Here is a 23,566-nt window from a genome sequence, read left to right on the forward strand (position 1 = left end):
TTGGGGGGGTCAAAAGTCCGGGGACAACGCCAGGCCATAATGAGTCTTGCTTCTCCCAGATGCCTTTTCATCGAGATCCATCTAGGCTGAGAGGTATATGCGCACCTAGGGGGAGGGTCCTGAAACAAATTAGCCAGGGGGGACAAAAACAAGATGATCAGCCAGAAGGAAGACAAAGACCCCGAAGAACTGCCCTATATAAATGACTTAATAGCCTCTTTACTGCGCTCCTCCTGATCAGGGAGGATGCCCACACCCTTTCTCTCCGGGTGGGCATCTCTGCCTTGCTTCTACCTTAACTAAACAAACTGTTTCTCTGTGTGCTTTCCCACTTGTTGTTGTGCTATGTCTCTAATAATAAACTTTGTACCTGTTTTTACAGTTTTTTTACCTCCGTGAGAAATGCATTTTTCACTGGGGGCAAGAGCCAGAGAAAAATTAGCTTCTAGCCTCTAGCCCTTGCTGGTCTGGTGGCTAGGATTCCCGGTTTTCATCCAGGCTACCCAGGTTCAATTCCTGGGCAGGGAATTAAGATCTCGCTTTGAGCCACCACTCACTGCTGCCTCTCTGAGATCACCCATGACTTATTTATTTTATAACTGAAGTTTGTTGCACTTGTTCAAATTTGTTCCTAAGTATTTTATTCTTTTTGATGCTATAGTAAATGGAATTGCCTTAATTTCATTTTCAGTTTGTTCTGCTACTGTATAGAGATCAAATTGATTTTTGTATAGTGATCTTGTACCCTGCAACTTTGCTGAGCTCATTTATTAGTTCTAATAATTTTTCAGTTAATTCCTTAGAATTTTCTGTTATCTACAAAAGCATAGCATCTTTGCTCTGTTAAATCCACATGTAGAGTCTCAGGTGTAAACAAAAAGAACAAAGAGTGTCGCTCATTATCCCATTACACAAAGGGTTAAATGGTAACCCAGTGCAGTGGCCCTCCCACCAACAGTGCTCCCTGAGGGGAATTCAGGATGGGAAAAATAGGATGAAACATTCTGTGCTTAACAGATAGTTAAGATGCATAGCTAAGCAAGAATTTCAATGTCCCCAGATTCTTGCATCTTCCATGTATAGAAAAGCACTAAAATAATTAACTTGAGATATCTGTTCTTTGTGATTTGCAGTAATCTTTTACCAAGATGTATGCTTGACTACATGTATTTTCCAGCCAAAAAAAATCATATACGTATTGGCTCCTCCCCCTATCTCTTTGGAGCAGTCCCCTCAGAGCTACTGAGAGGCTATTTCCCAGGCTATAGTCCTCAGTAAGTTCCCTGAATAAAACTTAACTCACAACTTTTACCTTGTGTGTTTTTCTTTAAGTCGACACAGGAAAGCAGACCTTAGGCTATAAATGTCCAGAGGTGAAGAATTAGATTCCTGAAGTCTGTGGACAAACTTAGTTTGTAAGTATTATGAAGGCTGTCATTGACTCATAAAGGCTTTTCAAGGGCATAAGAGCCTGAAGGTTCAGCAAAAAGGATATGTACTGTAAAAAAATAAAATTGGCCAGGAGTATTATAATACCTGTGCCACTACAAGTTAATGGGCTGGACTTCCCTGGTGGTGCAGTGCTTAAGAATCCGCCTGCCAGTGCAGGGGACACGGGTTCAATCCCTGGTCCAGGAAGATTCCACGTGCCACAGAGCAACTAAGCCCGTATGCCACAACTACTGAACCTGCGCTCTAGAGCCTGCAAGCCACAACTACTGAAGCCCGTGTGCCTAGAGCCCATGCTCTGCAACAAGAGAAGCCACCGCAATGAGAAGCCCGCACACCACAACTAGAGAAAGCCCACGCGCAGCAAGGAAGACCCAAAGCAGCCAAAAATAAATAAATTAAATTAAATTTTAAAAAGTTACTGGGCTGTCACTTGTAAGTTTTCATTTACTCCTCACAACATCTATGAAGGATAATGAGAAATAGAGTATATTGTGGTAGCTAAGAGCACTAGGACCTTGGATTCAGAAAGAGCAAGCAATCGGCCAAATCCAGAGCATGAGACAGTCTACTGGACAAATAACCTGGCTTCTCCATGAAATCAATTACAAGGGAAAAAAAAGTATGTGTGTTTTGGGGGAGTGTAGGGTGAGGAGGTGACTGTCAAAGAATACAGTAGACTTAACAACTAAATGCGATGTGTAAAACTGTTTGGATACTAATTTGAGTAAACGAACAGTAAAAAGACACCTTAAACAATAGGAGAGGCTTTTAAATGGACTAAATATTAAATGATATTAAGAAATAATTATTAATTTTGTTGGATGTGCCAATGGCATGGTGGTTATATTAAAAAATTTCTCACTCAGAGATGTATAATGAAGGATTACACATAATCCCTCATTATATGAGTAAAGTAATATCCGGGATTTGCTTTAAAATACTGAAAAAAAATGAGGAGGGATAGATGAAACAAGACTGGAAAATGTTGATAATTGTTAACACTAGATGATGGGTATGTGGCGCTTCACTTTACTACTCTCTTTCTCCTTTCATATATATGTTTAAAATATTCTATAACCAAGTTAAAAATAAAAATAAATAATAAAATATATAAAAGGAGAGAGAAAAACAAAAAAGACCTGGTCTGCTTCCTGGCTCAGCCTCTTACTAGCTAGGTTACCTTGGGGGAGCTATTTGATATCTGTAGAATGGCAATAATAAGGATACGTAAAGCATTTAACACAGTATGGGCTGCATAGTTAAGCTCAATAAATGTTACCTAATATTGTTATTATGAAAGAAATAAAAAATATGTAATAACAGATTTGATTTACAATAATTTTAAAACTTCTTTGTGTCAAAATATCAATCATTAATTACAGAATAATTTGTAACTGAGAACACTGGAAACAATATAGATATTCATTTATTGGAGTTTAAATAAATTATATACATTTTTATAAGGGAATTTCATGCATCTATAAAAATAATCATATTTCTAAGTCAAGACCTATCAATTCTATCACTTAGCATCATTTTGGAGATACTACCTAATGCAAACAGACAAGAAAGAAATTAGAGGTAAAAATGAGAAAGAAAAAGGTAAAACTTACCTCTGTGGATGATATGCTTACATACTCAAAAAAAAAAAAAAATCAAAAGAATCAACTGAAAAATGTATAAACCAAAAGAGAATTCAAAGTAAGGTAGCTGAGTACAAAAACTAATATAGTAGAAATCAATAGCTTTCAAATATACATCCAATTAGAAATTATATTGGAAAAGACCCCATTTAAACTGCAAAAATAATAAAAGATAAACCCCCTAGAGAAGAGGTTAGCAAGAAATGGGCAATATCTATAAGAAGGGCACAAAAGAATACTTGACAAAATATAAAGGCACCTCTTATTCTTAGATAGGAAGGTTCAATAGTATAAAGAGGTCAATTTTCCCTAATTAAAGATATAAATTTAATGTCATCCAAATAAAAATACCAGCAGAATTTTAGACAACTTGACAAGCTAATTCAATAGATCACATGGAAAAAATAAAAAGCAAGAATCTTCAGGAAAAAAATCTAAAAAAAGAGAGTAATAAGGGGAAGACTAACCTGACTAGATATTAAAACATTATAAATGTGTGATACTGGTCAAGGATAGATATACATATTGATGTACCAGAATAGAAAATCTAGAAATAAACCCAAATACATACAGGAATGAAATAAATTTGTTGCCCACATAGCCATACAAAAGGAAGTTCTAAGGGATGTTCTTTATGCAGAAAGACAAAAAAAAATAAAAATAAAAATAATAGAAATGTGTAAATTTGCCTAGTTGGAAGTCAGACACCTCTCAAGCTTGTCTTTGGTCTTTACAAAGCTCAACAAAAACTACTTGCAGATTATCGAATGTGGTCTCTCATGCTACACATTTCAGTATACTGTTCTTTGTGTCTGAATGCCATTTTACATCTCCCAATCTGCCAAACCCATACCCAAGCTTCAAAAAAGTTCAGGAGTCATTCTTCCATTAAGTATTCTTTCTTTGAGAAGAAATAGAGTATGTGCAGTGTCTCCTAAACGTTGACTTACCAATTTCTTGCATCTCCATTTTGTTCTTCATCTGTTATTTTTTCTTTATACCACTGCCAGAGGAATATTGCTAAAATATAGATCTGATAGTGTCTTTCTCCTACTAAAAAATAGTTGATGCCTACTAAATGCCTGAGTGTCTATAAAATAAAATATGAACTTCTAGGGACATGAGAGGCTTTCAAGGCCTTCCAGGACTCACCTCCAACCTACTTTCTGTCCTCAGCTCTACCATGTATATGTGTTAGCACCCTATATTTAGAGCCACTGCAGCCCTTACCATTCACACACACAGCTCTCTTGGTGCCTTTGTTCACCCAGAACCTTCAGCCTGATATGCCGACCTCCCTCCCCTAACCCTACTCCTCACCCCCAACCCAAATCTCTCCAATCCCTCATCCACCCCAATCCCTAGTCTTCTCTGCTCACTGAGATTTTTCAAAGCTGTTTTCAATGAAACCACATCTAAAATCGATTAAGAATGACTCACTCCTGAGCTTCCATAATTCATATTTATTTTATTATGGTTGATATTATTAATAATATTGATATCAGTTGTTTATATGTCTGTCACTAGTCTATAACATTCATAGAAGTCAGGGCCATGTCTTACTAATTTGTTTCATCCTGGTAGCTTTAAATACACTGCTTACCACATGGTAATAAATACTGACACACAAAAATAAATAATTTTTGCACAGCAAGAAATAAAGTAGCGCCTGACACATGGTAAGCATTCAATAAATGTGAACTCTTTCTAGTGGTAATAACAGATGCTCAATAAACATTCTGTGAAAAATGGCAAAACCAGTTGTGCTGATTTATTATTAGCCAGCTAAGTTATTTTAGAATTGATACTGCTTGGGAATCATTATAAAGAGTTTCAATTTCCTCTTTTGGTGACAGCAATATTTTAGGTTCCAGAACCTCAGAAAGGGCCTTAAGATATTTTTCAAGACCTAGGTTCATGTGTCACTTAATCTGGTCCCCATACAGATAGAATTAAATATTGAAATCTTTTTATATCCATTTAATCCCTGAAACTTAGTATAATTCTTTTTTTTTTTACACTTTTCTGTCTGTTTTTAATAGATGAAAGATTTACAAAATCATAATTAGTCTCCATCAGCAGCTAGTGTGGCCAAGACAAATCACATCAAAAGTACTTGTCAACTTACTTCCTGTAGACTAGAGGATAAACAAGTCTCTCTCTTTTCTTTTTTTTTAACTTCTCTCTCCTTTTTTGTAACTTTTCAAGATAAATAAAGTATATGTTATTAGGACTTTTCACAGCCAAAAGTCAGTTTTTCACTTCCATTCCACGTGGAAATTTTTGCTGTGGCTTATTTGTTTTCACAGCAGCATGATATTCCGTAGCGTATCTGTTTCACAGTGTATTCATCCATTTTTCTCTTGCTGGACATTTAGATTGTTCTAGGTTCTTTTCCTCTTTCAAGTAATTCTGCAATGTATTCTTCTGTGTGTCTCCTTATGCACATGTGCGAAAGTCTCTAAAGATGGGTAAGTACTTCCTCATCTTTTTTTTTTTAAATATATTTATTTATTTATTTGTTTTTTTGGCTGCTTTGGGTTTTCGTTGCGATTCCCTGGCTTTCTCTATGAGATCAGGCATCTTTTCCTGTTTTCATTGGCTTTTTAGATTTCTTCTGTGGATTGCCTGTTTGTATCTTTTGCCTAATTTTCTATTGAGTTATTTGTTTTTACCTCATCAATCTGTAGTTTGTTTGTTTTTACATATACATTCTAGATACTAGTCTTCTGTTATTTATAGGCTATGTCTGTTCAGGTCCTCCAAGAAGCAGACACCAAGAGGGAATTAGAAGTGCAAGACAGTTACTGGGGGTCAATGCTTCTGAAGGGTAATGGGAAAAGGAACAGGAGCGGTTGGGAAGAATCTTTAGACCCCAGTGCAGCTCTTGATACCGTCTCATTGCGGCTTCTCCTTTGTCTTTGGATGTGGGGTATCTTTTTTGGTGAGTTCCACTGTCTTCCTGCCCGTGATTGTTCAGCAGTTAGTTGTGATTCCGGTGCTCTCGCAAGAGGGAGTGAGCGCACGTCCTTCTACTCCACCATCTTGAACCAGTCTCAGTACAATTCTTAATACTGAGTAAGCACTTTAAAAATGTTGGTTGTAAATGTCCATCAGCAGATGAATGGATAAAGAAGATGTGGCACATATATACATGGAATATTACTCAGCCATAGAAAGAAATGAAATTGAGTTATTTGTAGTGAGGTGGATGGACCTAGAGTCTGTCAGACAGAGTGAAGTCAGAAAGAGAAAAACAAATACCATATGCTAACACATATATATGGAATCTAAAAAAAAAAAAAAAATGTTCATCTCACTGATGAACCTGCAGGGCAGGAATAAAAATGTAGACATAGAGAATGGACTTGAGGACACAGCGGGAGAGGGGGAAGCTGGGGTGAAGTGAGAGTAGCATCGACATATATACACTACCAAATGTAAAATAGATAGCTAGTGGGAAGCAGCAGCATAGCACAGGGAGATCAGCTTGGTGCTTTGCAAAGACCTAGAGGGGTGGGATAGGGAGGGTGAGAGGGAGGCTCAAGAGGGAGGGGATATGGGGATATATGTATGCATATGGCTGATTCACTTTGTTGTACAACAGAAACTAACACAGTATTGTGAAGCAATTATACTCCAACAAAGATCTATTAAAAAAATAATAAAAATGTTGGTTGAAGGAATGAACAAATAAATGAATTAGGACAAATTGTTTATGCAACAGAATCTCCAGACAAACTGTGAGCACATCACATATAAGGAATATGTTTTGTTCATCTTTTTGTCTCCAGCACCTAGCATGGTATCTGACACAAAATGAATGTTTACTAAATAGCTATTTATTAAATTAGAGATAAGCAATAAATACAGTTTACTTTATAAATGCAAAGAAGGAAAAACAAAACACATTTGTTGTATCATGTAACCTTGTACCAAAGATTTATGAATAGATTTATTAATGGGGTGGAATTTCTACCTTGAAGATATAGAAGTAAATGTGGGGACTGAGAAGTCAGGTCACCTTAGTCCTCTAGAGTGGTTAAAGCTAACTAGTCCCTGTGAATGAGAATGTAGCCTAGCTGAAGATCTCTAGCCTCTATTTACACAGCATTGGCCCCAGGACAACACAGTCAGGGCAGGCTGTGGTCGCATCTCTTAGCCTAAGAATGCATACCTGTTAGGGAAATTTCCTATTTCTAATGAAAAAATAAAGACCTTGGGTGGAGAGAAGAAAAGTAGTAGGAGTGTCACTTGAAGCACAAACAAACATGGAAACTGAACAGACAATCTCTGTATCATTACATCTTCTTCAAGAAAGGCACACCAATTCCCTTCCAAGGTATATCAGTATGTTGCACCATTGTGGAAGGAATGGAAGAGCAGGATGGGGTTGGCTGGCTGAAGTCACATCTTGGGGAAGCTGGCCAGGTTGGCAATGCCACAGGCGTTGTTCTTATTCCGGGCCATGAGGATATAGCCTTTGTTTCCCCAGTTTTCTCCCCAGCTGTAGGACCAAGCAAGGAAAATACTTAGTACCCTCAGTTTATTCAATAAAACATTTACTGAGTATTGTACCTGAGTATAGGTACTGATGTTTTACAAAAATGAATAAGACAGTTTTTACCTTTAAACAGTTTAAAGTCAAGAAATGGAGACATAGTGCTATAGGAGAAATTGCTTCTGACCAAGGGGATCAAAAAGGGCTTAACAAAAAAGGTGGCATTTGAGCTGAGCCCAAAGGTGGATAGAATTTGGACCTATGGAAATGGAAGCCAGCAGGGGAGTGTGAAATGAGTAATAGAGGCAGGAAAGCATGGGACATGTGTTAGGATCATGTAGCTGAAAAACAGGGTGCTTGACAGGGTGTAGTGGGAGATCAGGTTGAGTGATCTTTACTGCCAGGCTAAAGAGTTTGACTCTGGCCCATGATAGTAGAGGAGACACTGAAGTTTTCTGATTGGGAGAGTAAAATCATTCAACTTGTGTTTTATGAAGAGTAATCTTGAAAACGTGAGTCTAGAGCATAAGAAAGAGGCAAGAGAGGCTGAAGCTGGTGATCTTGGTTTCACAGAAGAAATGAATGAAGCTATGAGAATTGATGAGATTGCTAAGGAGACAAGTGGAGAGACTGGAAGATTAGCTATAGGTAGACAAAGACAGAGACAGAGAGAGACAGAGAGAGGGAAGATTGGTCTATACATCTTCCTAAATTGTTTTCATGAGCTTTCTGTCCTTTTTCCCCAACAAGAAAATTCACCAGTTACCCGGTACATTTTACTTAAGACCTTTACCCTTCCACCGTTCCCTTCTCCAGGGGTCCCCAATGATCCTGATCCTGCCTAGGTGTGTCCTTTATTCTTCCCAGCTCTCTTGGCACTTGATCAAGAAAGGACAGGGTAAGTGCTTGGGCTGGGAGTCGAGAAAGGGAGAACACAGGACAGAAGCTGTGGGAGAAGGAACATCCTCTTAGAAAGGTGCTCAGGTTCACTCTTAATTGGGACTGTGATATAAAAAGTTGCTTCAGGTTTGAAGCAACTCCCAGCCTTACATTCTATCCTGCCAGCCCTCCAGGCAGCAAACCCAACTTGGTTATACTACTGCATTGGCCTGTGCACTCCCCAGAGTCTAGGACCCCTGCTCTTTGGAGGGCACCAAGGACAGAAAATTTAATCAGTGCTGCTGCTAGCCTGGTGTTGACCAATGAGGAAAGAAAAAGAATAACTACCCTAAATCTGCTCCCTTACAAAGTCACAAGGGGCTAAAGAGAAATGGGGAGCCAACTACTAATAACGTGTAGTTTTATTTGTTCCCAATAATAGAGAGGGAAACACTAATTTTTGTTGTTGTTGCTCATATCTACTTTCTGAAAAGCATTTCTCTTCACAGCCTTCAAAATCTTTGGCCAGTTCTTATATATGTCTATCCTAAGTGTATCTGGAAGGGCAAAAAGATGCACAAGAGGATATTAAACTTTTACTTTGTTTATACTGTACCCTACTGCTTATAGCCAGACTGATGATGGAAACCTCCCTAAAAAATCAATCACATTAGAGAGAAAAGAAAGAAAAATACATAATTCCAAAGCTCCTGCTGGTTCTTGGTGCTACTTTATGTTCTCATTAGCTAGGTCTGTCTTTCTTAGGGGGCTATGAGATCACTGAAGGCAGACATCTGCTCATGTGTTTGTGTATGTGACTAAGCACCTTGAACATATAGCAGCTGCCCAACACATACCTTTAGTACTCTTGTCTGGTCGTTAAATGTTAGAATTAATAGCCTCTGATTGGGAAGGTAGAATTGAAACATCTGAGAAAACTTTCTCTTGATTTACGAGAAAGAAAGAAATATTGGGAAGTTGGAGTTGAGGGTAAGTGTTAAGAGGATGACATGTAGTGTTCGCATCATTACCTGTTTTTAATTATCCAGTGCTTGTTTCCCTTCTGGATCCCGTATCCCACTGCCAAAACGGCATGGTTCAGATTATCGCTATTGCAGTTTTCATCGTAATACACACCTAGGAAACAAACTATCAAGGTGAAGCTTTCTGCAATCCAAGGGTCGCCCTGTGGGGTCTCCCACTCTAGGAGACCCTCTGTAGAATCCCATCCCAGTCAGGCGGGCTTACGACAGAGATGCTCTGTGCTGTGGCAGCTGTTTCTCCCTGGCAGACTCAGTCTTTATGGAAACAAGTGCTGAAAATGCTCAGTACCCTTCGAGAAGCTGCCCAGCCCACGTCATAAGAGAAGGTTGATTGTGCTCCGCAGGAACAGTGCCTTACCTTTTCTGTAAAACTGGAAGGAGGTCAGGCTTGCATCAATGGCCACAGAGACGGGTCCCACTCGGGCCACTGCCCTCTTCAGGGCTTTTTCATTTCCCTCAGGGATTTCTCTGTACCCTCTGCACTTAGCTGCCTTGCCTGTTGGGTTGTACATACAACTTTCATCCTGGAAAAAACAGGTTGAAATAGGACTAGGACTAAGCAACAGGCAGCGAATCAGTGAGTGAGGAATTCTGCCAATGTTTTGGGCGATGTCAGTGCACTAACAGGGGCAGCAGACTAGAGTCTCTAGAAAGGGTCTGTTCTCTCCTCACCATTTTAGAAACTATAAAAAAAAGAATATGGGGCTTCCCTGGTGGCGCAGTGGTTGAGAATCTGCCTGCCAATGCAGGGGACACGGATTCGAGCCCTGGTCTGGGAAGATCCCACATGCCGCGGAGCAGCTGGGCCCGTGAGCCGCAATTGCTGAGCCTGCGCGTCTGGAGCCTGTGCTCCGCAACAAGAGAGGCCGCGATGGTGAGAGGCCCGCGCACCGCGATGAAGAGGGGCCCCCGCTTGCCACAACTGGGGAAAGCCCTCGCACAGAAACGAAGACCCAACACAGCCAAAAATAAATTAATTAATTAAAAAAAAAAGAATATGAAAAGTGGATACCTTGTACCGTACACAAAAATCAGCTCCAGGTGGTTTTAAAACATAAATGTGAAAGGAAACACTGTAAAACTTAAAAAAGAGCATATTTTTTATTTCTACCTCAGGGTAGAGAAAGATTTCTGAAATAAGATTTTTTTAAAAGCACAAATCATCTTCCGGCAATGTAGTACGTGTGATCCTCAGTAGGCAGGGAGGCAGCAGCTGCTGTGTGGGGAGGAGGCCAAGGCCAAGACCCAGCTAGAGGGAGGACCTTGGTCCCATGCACACACAACAGGCAAAGAGTTTTGGCTGGACCCTTGTGCTCTCATGAGATAAAAGCACATAACATGACACTAAAACAAATTAATAAAGAACTTAGCAATTTAGTCTGTGAATTTCCAATGTTATGTTTTGCAGGTCTAGTTAACGATGATATGTTTCATTGTCAAGCCACAATTATGGAATCTAATGGGAACCCACATCAAGGCGGTGTATTCTTTTTGGCAGTTCATTTTCCTACAGACTACCCCTTCAAAACCCTAAAGTTGCATCTACAAGAATACGTTATCTAAATATTAACAATAATGGCAGGAGTTGACATGATAGTCTAAGATTACAGTAGTCTCCTGTCTTAATAATTTCTCAAGATTCCTTTGTTATCTGCCATATGATCCAAACCCTTGATGCCTCCTAGTGCCAAAAATTGCATAGATCTACAAGTAAAATAAAATATCTAGGGAATGGATTTGGAAGGATACCACGTGATGATACTTTAAAGTAAAAATAACCTGCATTATGGCTGGAATGAACTTAAATTACTGTATTATCTGGCTGCTGCCCTATCAGATCTCTTCTTTTTTTAAATTTTGTTTTTCTTTACCTCCTTCCATTCATTTACACGTTCATATAAGAAGTTCTTTCAGTTTTGGACAATAACTGCTCTTTAAAACTGTAAAGTAGAAAAGAGAACAGTTGTCCAAGATTCAGAATGTTAAAAATGGAACACATGTCTTATACGGCTAATTCTTCATTTTAATTGATTATGAGACCAAAATCATTGCACATTTCTCTAAAATGCTGACGAGATCATTTGAGGGGGTAGGAGAACAGAGATTATAAGTCAATTGCTCCTTCTATTCCAAAATAGGGTTTCAAATGTTATGTAATTTTCCTTTAAATTATTCAGAGTTTCTGAGTTATTAAACTGTCTCTCAACAAACTGGTTAATATAGTACTGAATAAATGATGCAAGCTGTCAATGGATAAGTGATCAACTACTAGCTCTAATAATATTTAAGTTATGTTTTTAATATAGTTAGACAACCCTTTAAATTGGTTGCCTGGATTAATCAATATGAAAAAAGTTATAAACATGAATCTGTTTTTTTGTATACACTGTTAGGATGTGTTTAATTTTTTTGATGTCAAGTGACAACAAAAAGTTGTCAGAAGAATATTTGACAGTTTAAAAAAGAATATTTTGCCACGCCCAGGTTATCTCACTGACTGGCCTGATGTACTCAGAATTCAAAAGCTAACCTTTTAGGACAGCTTCAGTGTGCTGCACCTTACGGCAGCAGCCCCAGGGTCAAATATGGACTGGGGACCCAGCAGTTCTGAGAACTGTACACAGAGTAAAGAAAAAGCTTTCCACACACAACCTCCAACTTCTCTGACTTACTTACCTGACAGGTAAAGAAACCATAACATGGAATACTAATGGCATGACATTTATGAAATGCAGTAGTTTTGATGTGGCCAATGTCACGATGATGTGCTGAAGTGACATTACTATGTAGGTTGCTGAGTATCCAGTAAAATGGATCTCTTCAGTCATTTACATTAATAAGCATTTTTGTTGCAGGAGATACCATTTCAGATGACTAAACACGAATAAATAAAACTCGTTGTTACTGGATTTTTTAAAGGCACAAATTGCAAAGGAAAAAAAATTAATAATTTTTCTACACTAAAATTAAGAACTTTTCTGGATTGAAAGACATCATAAAGAGAATGAAAAGAAAAATAGACTCACAACACACATAGTATTAGTATCCAAATATCTTTTTTAAATTCCTAAAAATCAGTAAGAAAGAGAACACAACCTAATTAAAGATGGGAAAAGATATAAACAGTCAATTCACTGAAGAAGAAAATGCAAATGGCCAGATAAGCATACCAATGAAGAGATGAATCAATAGGATTTCTTATACTGTGCAGGTGGGAAATACAAATTTTTCCAAACACTTTGGTAAACAATTTGACATTATCTAGTAGAGAGGAAGATGCACATACCCCAAGACTCAGACAATTCTGTTCCTAGATATTATATTCGGGTAAAGAAATTCTTGTACATGTGCACAGAAGACATGCCCGGGAATGTTTGCAGCAGATAAACAGATCCAATAGATAGATCTTGGCTCTGCTACATAACTAGAGGTGTGAGTTTGAATATGCTACTATATCTCCTTAAGTGTCAATGTCCTCACCTATAAAGTGCGGATAAGGGTACCTTACAGGGCTTTTATGAGGATTAAATGAGAACATGCACTAAGTACATGGCTTAGCACATGGTAGCCATCATTTGTATTACTCAGACCTGTTATCCCTGCTTCAAAGGCTCTTATTGCAAAGGCCCCATATTATATTATCTATCAACCCCATGTATATAAAAAGCCCTCAGATCTTCTTCCTTTTAGATAAGAAAGATCTTCCTATTACTAAAGGACCTTATAGGAGGAAGTGAGTTGATCTCTAAAACTTGCTTTTTCTCTCATTTTATACATGTTAGCATGTTAACTTACATAATTTGCTTAAATGTTCCCCAAACCCACACTGAGATCATACAAAATAAGGCCAAGTGATTCATGAAATTAGCATGGTGGCCTTGGAGATTTGTGATGGGAGTGGAGGAGTTGAGCAGAGAGTTACAGAGACCGACTCAGAGACGTATGGGATAACCTGTCCTCTGTTTTTTCTTCAGGGCAGAGAGGCAGATAGGAACCATGGTAGCCTAAGCTCCCCAAATTCTCCCAGACAGTGGGAATCTTCTTGGCCTTCCGTGGGAAATTATCCCATCAAGAAGGCTGGATAGGGTAACAGAAAACAAGGTTTCTGGACTTGTTTCCGGTACAAAATGTCATGCTGGGGAAGGAGGAGCCATTACAGAGCTGTATGACTGCACGGGACAGTCTCACCTGTCCGACATACGGGTAGGCATCTTCAGAGTCAATGCCCCGGTTCTTCTGCACATACTGGAAGGCATTGGTCATGTAGCCCCCTCCGCAGCCATCATTCTCAGACACACAATCCACCAGGTTCTGTGGACTCAGATTTAAGAGTTTGCCAGTTTTCTTCTTGAGTTGGCCCTCCAGGGCACCCACAGAGCTAAAAGCCCAACAGGAACCACACTGACCCTGAGAGGCATAACAGAGAAACTATCAGTCATTGCTGTTCACACTTTTTGTTTCTTCCTTCTACCTGCCTGATGAAATTCCATGTTTTATAAATTCCAGCACCTGTCCCCTTTGCTGTGAAGTCTTCCTATTTCCCTTCATTTAACCTTTGTTTCAGTGTTCTATTGCTATTGTTGCTATTGATAACTGTTGTTACTATTGTTACCATTAGCTGTAGTAAAGCAGAGTACAGCTCTTCCTCCAATGAATCCATCATAAATTGAAAATATAGTAAGTCGAAAATGCATTTAATACCCCTAACCTACTGAACATCAAAACTTAGCCTAGCCTACCTTAAATGTGCTCAGTGCACTTACGTTAGCCTTCAGTTGGGTAAAATCATCTAACACAAAGCCTATTTTATAATCCAGTGTTGCATATCTCATGTAATTTATTGAATACTGTACTGAAAGTGAAAAACAGAATGGTTGTAAGTGTACTGGTTGTTTACCCTCATGATCAGATCATGTGGCTGACTGGGAGCAGCGGCTCTCTACCACAGGCCAACATCAAGAAAAGGTTTCGTACCACATATCGCTAGCCTGGGAAAAGATCAAAATTCAAAATTTGAAGTACAGTTTCTATGGAATGCCTATCACTTTCACACCATCATGAAGTCAAAAAATCATAAGGTGAACCATCAGGAGCCGGGGACCATCTGTACTGGTTTTGCAATGCACTAGATGTGTAACCTTGGGTAAGTTACTAAACCTCCCTGTACCTTTCTTTCTGTGTAAATTGTGGATAATAACAATATACTTAATGGAATCATGAGAATTTAAAAAGTTAATTCATGTAAAGGATGAATTATTGTGTGTAATAATAATCTCTCAAAAAGTGCTAGCTATTATTATTAGTGTTTGTTCAGCTAGATTATACATTTTTCTTTCTTTCCTGTTCTATTTTTTAAGATTGGGGATTTCTTGAGGACACAGGTTATGTCTTAGTCATCTTGAATCTCTACTGCCTAGCACTATATCTGGTAGGTTCTGAAAAAAATGTGTTTGTTGAATGAATGTTAAATCAAGTGTTCATCTGGTGGATAAATCAGCCCTGTTAAGGTTGTGGGAAAACTTACATTCTCATGCTGGTAAGAATGTAAGATTGTACAAACTTTTTTGGAAAGGATTCTGTGACCTACTGATTCCAATTTTGGGATTTGCTTTGCATAAATATTTGTACATATTCACAAAAATATATGCACACAGGTGCTTACAGCAACACTTTGTAGAGAAGAAAAAACAGAAATAACCTAAATCTACAAAAACAGATGATGAGTTAAATAACAGAATAGACTTTATTCTCTTAGCAGGGGGAGAGGTAACTTAATTCTTTGCCCTCTTTTCCTGATGCCCTCCTACCTTAAGAACAAAGAAGCAGAAGGGAGAGGTCATGCCAGTTTCCATACCCACACCCAAGAGAAAGAAGGGTACCTGGTTTTTGACGGGAGTAACATATCCCTTCTTCCGATAATCAATAGAGTCTGGGCTGCCTTCCCAGTCTGGGATATAGAGGGTGTCATTACTGCGGGAATGAGAGGGGGGTATTTTGAGTCCAGTCATCTTCTGAACCACTTCTTCACTGGTCTGGGACAAAGAAGAAAGAGGCCAGGCATAAGCAGGGAACCAAGACAAACAGGGCAAGTAGACCAGGAGCTAAGGATCAACTCACCATATCCCCCAAGTGGTTCATGGCCAGTTCATATGTATGGACACCAAGAGAGGCCTCAAGATTATGGATGGAAATATGCTTCAGGTTTTTTTCCCAAATTAAACGCCGAGAGATTTCATCCACCTAAACAGAGCATTGTCAGTATTGGCATAGACTGTGTCCTATGTACAAAGTTATCTACATAATACTGTGGAGGTTTCTAGAAGATATTAAATTTACAATCATAGAGGGATTACAATCTAGTTGGGGAACGGACCATGGGATTATTAAGAGCATGCAAAAGAAATATATAAAACAAATAATAGAATGCAAAGCTCTGGAGAGACATATAGGAAAAAAATTGCTTACGGATTAATAGCATTAATCTGAGAAGGCTTCCCAAAAGAGAAATATAAGACAGTTATGAAGAAAAGGAAGGATAGGACTTGATGGAGGGTGAATTGAGTAGTAGTAATGGAAAGTATATGTTAACAGTTAGGGACCAGGGGCAGGTTTGCTTGGTTGTAGTGGTTAAAGTATTGGGGTTGAAGAAGGGAGTCTGGAAGCTAGGATTAGATGTCTCAGGTTCCAGCCCTCCCACCATGTTCCCCTCCAGGTTTCCCAGGCACCTGGCTGTTATACTGCTTTCTGTAGGTCTTCTTCCATAGCTCCCACTGGGTGTTCAGCATCTCTTCGGGGTACAGAGCAAGGCTCACCACAGGCAGCAGTAGTAGAACCTTGAGCCCCCACATCCTGGAGAAGGGGATAATTAGGGGACACTCTTCTATTTGCCCAGAGGTTCCTAACCTGGCTTGGGATGAGGAAATAGCTGGAACCATATTCTCAGACAGGTGGTTCTTAACCTTTGGGACACATAGACTCCCATGACAAGCTAATAAAAATTTTCAACCCACTATAGTCCCTCTCACCAGAAAAATGAATGCACACACAATAATTCTGGGGAGTTCATGAACCCGAAGTTAAGAACGCCTTCCTCTGGACCACGAGGCAGAGGAAAACTAGGCTTTATAAGGAAGGTAGACAGAGATTGAGGATGACTTCCATATGATAAAAACAGTGATAGTCAGGAGGGTTCTGGGTTTGGGTGGGATGCTGATACATCTGGTTACAAGTATTTTGACCTAGGGAGATTCAACACACACACACACACACACATATACACATACACACAGATACACTTGCACAGATAACCAGAAATGGGGTAGAAAAGGGACAATCAGGATGGGACAGCACCTGTCTGCTCCAGTGTCCCCAGCAGACTTGGAGGAGATAGACAAGGTAAGTGCAAGGTGGGATGAGTGGGATCGGAGAATACACAAAGGAGAGATTTTCAGCTAAGTTTTGCTTCCTGATCATTTCTTCAAGGCATTCTTTTGTTCCTTGCCTAAATTCTGATACTTCTGATCTTGCCAGGAGAGGACAACGGAAAACTTGACAGCATTTCCTATTCTCTAACTATGAGACGTTTACTGTCTCCTCAGTCTTCTTATGCATTTCTTCCTCCTTTCTCTTCCTGCTCCTTCCTCAGGCAGGAAACTGTCCTAATCTCAACCAGCTGCTGTGGGCAGGAAAGTTTTTCTTTCTTTTTCTGACCAAAAACCCCACAAAACCTCTGTGACTGCCTCACGGGACAAAAAGCCTCAGAACCAAAGTTTGTTAGAAGAATGTAAGACAGAAAAGCAATGTTCTGTGATTATTAGATACACAGCTTTTCAGTTTACTCTAGCTTCATCCACTTCTCACAGTGTCTTGCTAATTTCATGCCCTCCATTTTAAGAGCAAGTTAGTCTGCATCAAGTCACACAGCTTGCATAATTTTTGAATTTATAGTCCATTTTTGTGTAATCTTTGCAAAGTGGCAAAATGTCCAGGAGGACATTTAATATCTGGAGTGTTAAGGGCTTTGGGATGTCTCAAACAGTAGGAAGACCTTACTGAGCTACCACCTCCCTGCACCACTCCTCCTCCCGGCTAGTAAGTTAACCCTTTTGGTACCTGCCCACCCACCCCGCACCTCCCCCCCAAAAAAAAAACCAACCTTGAGAGGTCACTCCTTGAGGGATGGGTAAAGGATGCCCTATATTCTTTGCTTTCACTAATAACCATGTATACATACACACAAACCATAAAAGGAGTCCTAAAGATTTCCAGGCAGATTTTACTTACCCAGGAAATAACCTAAGAAGGGCATCACTGTTTTCATCTGCAAAGCCTATAAAGTTCATTTTGATCCCCAAGTCACTACATTCCTAATATTCCTAAAAATGGAGAACTGAAAGGAATGAGAAGCTAAAAGACCTAGGAAGTTGAAAATGTTACCTGCTGATGGGGATCTGTTCTCTGGGCTCGTCTCAGCAGAGAAGTGTGGATAATGTGGGCGGATGACTAGGGGTGCTGGATTTATTCCACCAGGATTGCGGAAGTCAACTCCAGCTGTTGGCTGGAAAATTTGGATAGGGAGGGCAGTGGAAATAGGAATGCTAAGAGAGGGGGATTAGGGAGGAGGGAAGGAGGCAGCAGATTTGCATCCTTTCTGCGTGTGCATGTGGAGCATGTGTGCCAGGGCAGAGAGTTGTTAGGTATTTAGTTTCACGTGGCTGCCTGCCTTTGAGAGCAGACAAAAAAAGACCTCAGTACATATTATCCAACTTGTGGCTTACCTTCTCTTTCGTGGACAAAATATTATTTATTACACTGGTGGATTACAACTTTCCCAGCCCCTTTCCTGTTATTATTCATCTCTCCAACTTTGAAACCTCAGTTTTCCAATATGTCTGACCCTCACATGAGGGATGAGGAAATGAACACAAAAGGCTAGAAAAAAGTATGTAAGGGAAGTCACCGGCTCCAAAATCATTTGTATTTTATAAACGTGTTGACTAAAAGTTGTCATTGCTTCCAGGCAGGGGAATATCTTTCCCAGACTAACATGGTTTTGCTGAGGAAGGATACACCCAGAAAAGTCCAGATGAAACCAGTTCTAAAAGTAACCAGAAAACAGTATTCCTGGTTATTCATGACAGCACTTGAATCAATGCCATAAGCACTGACAAATTCACATGTGACTTCTTTGTTGCTAAAACTCTCAGATGGTGGGATGCCTGATGAACATTATGTCTCAATTATTAAAATCCCCGATCCAGGTCCAGTCATATGAGCTTCACCAAATGCTTCCCTCAACATCCAGGCATGTGACAGATCATAAGAATCTAGTTCAGTCCCTAAACCACAACCCCAAACATTTTCTTCCATAAACAGATGTGTGGGAAGAGGAAAAGGGGTCCTTGGAACAAAAAGGATAACACATGGGATCTAGAGTCAGTTTCTAGCTGGATTACACACATAGACCCTCAAGAACACAGGCTTATGCTTATGGGTTTTTAAAATTTCCTAATGAAACACATTGTCCTAGAGGGAAACTAGGTCTAGACCTGAAGTTTAAATTTCCCCATCCCTAATTCCTTTAAATCCAGAAGTGCCCTCTTGGTCTCAAGTCCCAACTTTCCCCCTCTCCCAAGGACTTGGGCAATCCCCCACCCCCCATCCCATGGTCAGATGTCTCTGATGATTTTACTCAGAATGAGTCAAGATCAGGAGGACAACCAAGGAATGCTGAGTGATCAGAGCCCTATGATTTCTGATTCCTGAAATTATAGACGTACTGTGCTTTATGTTTGTATATTTGAAGCGCAAGCTATGGATTCAACTAGTTGTGGTTGTTTGTTGTTTATGAGCTGGGAGGGAATAATAAAGCCGCAATCAAGATCACACAACACAGGAAAGTTTACAAAAGGAAAAAATATTTTGTTTTAAAATCTTTGCTACATGTCATTATTTTTGCCACTGTAAGGCTCAGCACAGATGCCAGCAGTACAGAAACGGCCAACAAGGGAAAAAAAAATCAAAAATAAAACCCTGAAGGAAAAGCAGAAACAAAACCCCCAGAGCATCTTCTCCCGCCCCTCCCCTTCCCCAGAAGCCCTATAATAACTGTACAATATTATAGTCCTGATCACATTTAAAAACAGCTGATTATTAAAAAACAAGGATTTCATTGGAAACTCAACTTTTTGGTTTCTTAAACTGTGATATAAATATATATGTATATTGTATGTGTGCACATAGAATAAAAAAATAAACTGTCTCCTTTTCCACTCCACTACCTGGCACCAGATTGGAGACAAAAGGGAGGGAAACCTAATGACATTCTTTCAGCCTCTCCAAGGCCACCTATGTTCCTCAGTCCCCTATGGCTACATTTAGTATGTCTTCTTATTCAATCTTGCACTTAAGATACTGGCCCGAGCCAAACAAATAAACAAAAAAAGGCCGATACACATGGCTGTTACCTGAGGAAGGTAAAGAGTGAGAGTAGTAACCTGTATCCGCGTTTATATGGCTATAGTTAATTGCTAAGTGACCCTGTCGGGATGGGAGTCCAGGTCCCATTTATCACATGGATTTATTACACTTGTACTATAAAGCAAATCCAATCTCAAGATTGGAAAGGGAGCAAAGAGGAAAGAACTATAGGCCCAGAAGAGACCTAAATCTCCGTTTCCTGCAGACTGGATACTTTGAGAATGGGATGAAAGAGGTTACTTTGCAAGAAGGCTTGGTATTTGGTTTAAACTCCACCAGTGAGGATTTTCACTGGGACTGCTAATCCAAGAAGTTGAGTTTCCGTGCATATATAACCTCTACAGAACACACATCATATGTGATTCTGACAGAAAAATGCAGCATTATCCTTACGGCCAAGTAGGGGGTTTCTAAAAGTGTTTATCTTGCCAGCCTACTTCTGTAATGTTTGCAGATCTTCCATATAAGGTGAGAGCACCAAAAGCAGGAATGACCCAGCTTTATCACTATATGTGTTCGATGAGAGACCAACGATTTCAATAGAAGACTTTATATATTTGCTTATAGTTGCCTATTGGCTGGGCATAGATATAAGTGCAGCAAAGACATTTATTTAAATACTCTTTGGCTGCAATACTAAGTGGAAAATACATGGAAGAGTTAACTCCTTAGGATTCTTTAAAAAACACAAAGAAAGACAAAATCTGGGACAAATTTTGCATAACTCCCCAATAGGGAGAAAGAAACACAGAAACAAACGTGCACGTGCTCATGCACACATATGTGCACATGCATGCACACACACACACACACACACACTCTCTTTCCCTCTCTCTCTCACACTTCCTTACTCATGTTTCTTTCCAGAGGAATTGCTCACAGGCAGCAGAAAGAGCCTATGCTCACTTCCTAAAGCCCCATGTATACCTACCATGTTTCATGGTCCTCAAACATGAGGACATTTCTCCCCTCCTCCACCTCATTCAGAATTTCTTTCCAGAAATAAGCCATAGTATCCAAGGCAAATAGTGGATGCCAGGTTCTCTAACCTGCCCCTTGACCCAGCACAAATCATCTCTGCACAAAATTTCTGGTCAGGAGACATAACGAAAGGCATTCTTAACCTTATCCAGTCTCAATTTCTCAAAGGGTCCCCAAAGCCTTGAGGATTCACTCCATTTCTTCTATAAATGTTATCTCAGAGAGAAACAAGGAAGACAAGGGAAAGGACAGAAGGAAAAGGGGGTATACATCAGGGGTGAGGGAAGGGAAGGGAGAGGAACTTTTATTCTGTTTATAGAAAGATTTGCTTTTTAAAAACAAATGGTGATCTTTTTTTTCTCCCCCACCCCTTATCCTCACCCCAATAGTTCTATTCTGAAAAGGAGGGAAACATAGTTAGATCAGGAAATTCTTCATTGTTGTAACTGTTGCTCTGGTCTCCCAGCATGGACAGCATCTCCTAATAAGAGAAAAAGAATAAGTTTGGGTCACACACCTTGATCCTTTACATTTATCAAGCTGCCTCCCAACATTCCCCTGAACTGTCATCTCTGGCCCCAGAGAGTTTCTGCTGCGCTGAGTTCTCTTAGCCTTCCTTACTCCCAGCAACACTGACTCCTTTAGATGACAACCTTTTTTCCTAGTTCCTTCTCTGTCTTCCTCCTACAGTTCCACATTTTCCCTCTTTTCTAGACCTCAGTATTTTCAAAAGGAGAAAAATCTGTTTGTCACATTTCATAAAACCCCCCTCTGGATACATATGGGATATCTCTTATCCTATTATGTTTTCCACCAAAACCTTGTTTTGCCTTCTTTCAACCTGTGTTTTAAACTAAGCTCCTCCTTTGTCCCACCTGAGATTACTCCACTGACTCTTGCAGTCCCCTCAGGATGTATGTAAATAGACCTTAATAGCTGTATTCAGTATTTTTATACCTAAAGTACTATCAAGTGGGTACATGGTTCTCCGTGAATGGGCCAAAATTACTTTTTTTGATGTCTTCACATGGCGCTTCACATCACTAATGATGGTCTGGTTAAAGGCTGTGCAGCACACTAAGTTCACAATCTTTTCAATTAATGACATCTATTGCTATATGTCTTGACTCTTTTCTTCTCTTCTTACTAACCTCAATCAAACACCTGAATCCATGCATGCTTTCTTCTCTGTCTCTCCTCCCTGACTCTCTCCCAGTTTCTGGTTTTCTGAAGTCTGTTCACCCTCTCACCTGGAAGACCTCTGGCTGGCCAGGTTGCTGTGCTGATGGCTGTTGAACATGTTGCTCATTAGAAGTTGAACGATGATGAGGCTGCTGGCCCTGCCACTGTGGCCAGACACTCACACCCTCTGCTGTCCGTGTCTGGAATTGTCCTGCAGTCTGTCCAGTCTCAGGAGCTAAAAATACAGCAAGGAAGAATAAACAACTTCAATCTGCTAACTCCACTAGAGAGGAGAAACTAGCACATTGTCACATGCAAATCATTAATTTTACCCAGATACTTTCTGCCCTTCTTTCTGCAAATCAATGCCTCTTCTATTTCAAACCCTGGTCCCAGATTCATTTTTCTTCTCTAGGTACCCTTTCCAAAGAGTCCTTTGCTCATTCAGACTATACTTGCATATTATTAAATGTATAATACTTTACATGCTTTTTGTTATATGTGCTAAAGTCTTTTTCATGTGGGTAGGTTTTATATTCCAAATGGACTGTCACCTTGCATTTTCCTATAATTAGGTCAGTACAGCCGTGACAAAAGCAAGCCATTTTAACTACAAAATCCCTTCTCTCTCTTTTTTAAAAAATAAATTTATTTTATTTATTTATATTTGGCTGCGTTGGGTCTTCATTGCTGCGCACAGGCTTTCTCCAGTTGCGACGAGTGGGGGCTACTCTTCGTTGTGGTGCATGGGCTTCTCATTGCAGTGGCTTCTCTTTGCTGTGGAGCACGGGCTCTAGGCGCGCGGGCTTCAGTAGTTGTGGCTTGTGGGCTCTAGAGCGCAGGCTCAGTAGTTGTGGCGCATGGGCTTAGTTGCTCCGCGGCATGTGGGATCTTCCCGGACCAGGGCTCAAACCCGTGTCCCCTGCATTGGCAGGCGGACTCTTAACCACTGCGCCACCAGGGAAGCCCAAAATCCTTCCTCTTTAGTGGTGTGATTTTTCTCCTAGTCTGAACTCACCAAAGTTGGATCCACGATTGGTGAGACTTGGGTAGGCAGCGGCACCAGGTGATGCAGTGGAAGCTCCAGGGAGGGACATGGGGCTGAAGGAGGATGGAGTCTGAAAGTTGCCTACACCAAATTGGGAAGAACGAGTCTTGGCTGTAGCCTGGGTAGCCACCTGCTAAAAGAAAGAAAGGGGTAGAGAGCAAATGGAACATTAACATTATTGCACAGGCCATTCCTGTGAGAGTTAACATTACCTCTGTCAATCACTGGATTCTTCTGAGCCAAGCTCATTACTTATATCCCATTGTATATTTCTTCCAATTAACTCCCAATCTCCCTTGACGCTATTTTTAGACACTTGTGATAAATTGCAAAAAACAAAGAACTATGGGATTAGTAA

At 40.0% G+C, this 23,566-nt stretch overlaps 2 protein-coding genes across 5 annotated transcripts in view; both read right to left on the minus strand.

Annotated features, from left to right (window-relative positions):
• Nucleotides 1-6,915: 6,915 nt before the first annotated feature.
• On the minus strand, nt 6,916-18,106 carry CTSK (cathepsin K). Its single transcript, XM_068540727.1, has 8 exons — nt 17,955-18,106; nt 16,244-16,367; nt 15,636-15,758; nt 15,398-15,550; nt 13,707-13,925; nt 9,877-10,042; nt 9,507-9,612; nt 6,916-7,602 (listed from the first exon to the last, which is right to left on the minus strand). The coding sequence occupies exons 2-8, from the start codon at nt 16,364-16,366 to the stop codon at nt 7,503-7,505; spliced, it is 990 nt and encodes a 329-aa protein (XP_068396828.1). The 5' UTR covers nt 16,367; nt 17,955-18,106; the 3' UTR covers nt 6,916-7,502.
• A 1,312-nt stretch (nt 18,107-19,418) lies between these two features.
• ARNT (aryl hydrocarbon receptor nuclear translocator) overlaps nt 19,419-23,566 on the minus strand; it is a 63,981-nt gene continuing 59,833 nt past the window's right edge. For 2 of the 4 annotated variants that reach the window (XM_068540731.1, XM_068540729.1), the window contains 3 exons: nt 23,179-23,338; nt 22,229-22,395; nt 19,419-21,459 (listed from right to left, as the gene is read on the minus strand). In XM_068540731.1, coding sequence (XP_068396832.1) covers nt 21,370-21,459; nt 22,229-22,395; nt 23,179-23,338 — 417 coding nt within the window. In that variant the 3' untranslated portion in view covers nt 19,419-21,369. Of the gene's footprint in view, nt 21,460-22,228; nt 22,396-23,178; nt 23,342-23,566 lie in introns of all 4 variants that reach the window. The other 2 variants (XM_068540730.1, XM_068540728.1) reach the window with 1 other exon arrangement.

The sequence above is a fragment of the Eschrichtius robustus genome, chromosome 3, assembly GCF_028021215.1.
Source record: "Eschrichtius robustus isolate mEscRob2 chromosome 3, mEscRob2.pri, whole genome shotgun sequence".
Lineage (NCBI taxonomy): Eukaryota > Metazoa > Chordata > Mammalia > Artiodactyla > Eschrichtiidae > Eschrichtius > Eschrichtius robustus.

What these genes read in the sequence shown, in the direction of transcription:
- CTSK (XM_068540727.1), bottom strand. Translation starts at nt 16,366, where the DNA reads ATGTGGGGGCTCAAGGTTCTACTACTGCTGCCTGTGGTGAGCCTTGCT. An exon ending in CTTCCAGTTTTACAGAAAAG is followed by an intron (nt 9,613 to 9,876) that starts GTAAGGCACTGT and finishes TTTGTTTCCTAG; the next exon opens with GTGTGTATTACGATGAAAAC. An exon ending in CACTGGATAATTAAAAACAG is followed by an intron (nt 7,603 to 9,506) that starts GTAATGATGCGA and finishes TTGGTCCTACAG; the next exon opens with CTGGGGAGAAAACTGGGGAA.